Below are 1,344 nucleotides of genomic sequence, written 5' to 3' on the forward strand. Positions count from 1 at the left end.
CCTGCAGTTTCTATTGTTTGGCAGTTTAATCGCCGCGGTGGATCCGGTGGCCGTGATTGCAGTGTTTGAAGAAGTGCATGTGAATGAGGTGCTCTTTATTCTGGTGTTTGGAGAGTCGTTGCTTAATGATGGCGTCACAGTGGTGAGTCTCAATTTCCTCAAATGCTTGAAATGCCATTATGCTCATTAGTATATCTATCCACTTATGTAATCATCTTTTTGCCTCTTTTGTAGGTGCTTTACAATGTATTTGATGCTTTTGTTGCTCTTGGAGGCCCAAAGATTGACGCCGCAGAGATTTTTAAGGGCATATGTATGAATATTCAACTCTACCCCCCATTCATAATGATAAACATAGCAATATTCTTTATTTTTTCACTTTAAACCAACCAGATTAATTTATTTTGCTTTCCACCTCTTACAGTTTCATTTGTTGTGGTGGCATTTGGAGGCTCGTTTCTTGGCGTTGTGTTTGCCATCCTGCTGTCCCTGCTGACCAGGTGCACCAAACACATTCAGATAATTGAAGCTGGCTTTGTCTTTGTGGTGGGCTACCTGGCTTACCTGACAGCAGAAATGCTCTCGCTCTCTGCAATACTTTCGTAAGAGTCTCTTGAACAATGCAACACATATAGAGAATGTACAGTAATACAACACCAGTACTGCAGGAATTTACTCTCAATGCACAATGTTTCTATGCAATTAATTCAGCTCATGGAGAAGAATGCCTTTCTGTGTCACAGAATCACCTTCTGCGGTATATGCTGTCAGAAATATGTGAACGCCAACATGGATGAGAAATCGGTCACTACAGTTCGTCATGCCATGAAGGTGCTTGCAAACGGCTCAGAAACCATGATCTTCGTATTCTTGGGTGTTACAGCCATTGATACAGAGATCTGGGTTTGGAACACAGGTTTCATCCTCCTCACCCTCCTCTTCGTCTTTATATACAGGATCATAGGTGAGTGCAGTTGTGGCCTATTAAAACTTTTTGTAAAAAATTTGTATTGAATATTATTAAATTGATAATCCACTCTAGTAAATACCATTTTTGTCCACAACATTCGATTATATATACTTTTTTATAATTACAAAAGTCTGTTTATATGTATTTTTCAAGTCTAAATATATTGTAACTTCAAGTCACAATAAAAAATAAATTAAACAGATTAAACAGACACAAACTAGATCATCGTGGCTGTAATCAGTCACTATCTCATTTGTAATGCAAAAGTCGCACAGTGGTAAAAAAAACATTCAAACATGCAATATAACAGCAAATTCCCATAGCACACGTCACTATAAACACTTACCCAAACCTGTTTTGCACACCTTTTCTGA

General features: G+C 38.3%; 1 protein-coding gene across 1 annotated transcript in view; it reads left to right on the top strand.

Moving 5' to 3' along the window:
- LOC107565564 (sodium/hydrogen exchanger 3-like) overlaps positions 1 to 964 on the top strand; it is a gene marked incomplete at its 3' end in the record, with an annotated part of 3,528 nt that extends 2,564 nt beyond the window's left edge. Inside the window, 4 exon segments of the mRNA XM_016250812.1 lie at positions 1 to 142; positions 235 to 313; positions 425 to 602; positions 744 to 964. The exon segment at positions 1 to 142 is cut by the window's left edge and continues 14 nt beyond it. Coding sequence (XP_016106298.1) covers positions 1 to 142; positions 235 to 313; positions 425 to 602; positions 744 to 964 — 620 coding nt within the window.
- Positions 965 to 1,344: the final 380 nt, after the last annotated feature.

The sequence above is a fragment of the Sinocyclocheilus grahami genome, unplaced genomic scaffold (genome assembly GCF_001515645.1).
Source record: "Sinocyclocheilus grahami isolate Dianchi unplaced genomic scaffold, SAMN03320097.WGS_v1.1 scaffold1009.1, whole genome shotgun sequence".
NCBI classification, from domain to species: Eukaryota; Metazoa; Chordata; class Actinopteri; order Cypriniformes; family Cyprinidae; genus Sinocyclocheilus; species Sinocyclocheilus grahami.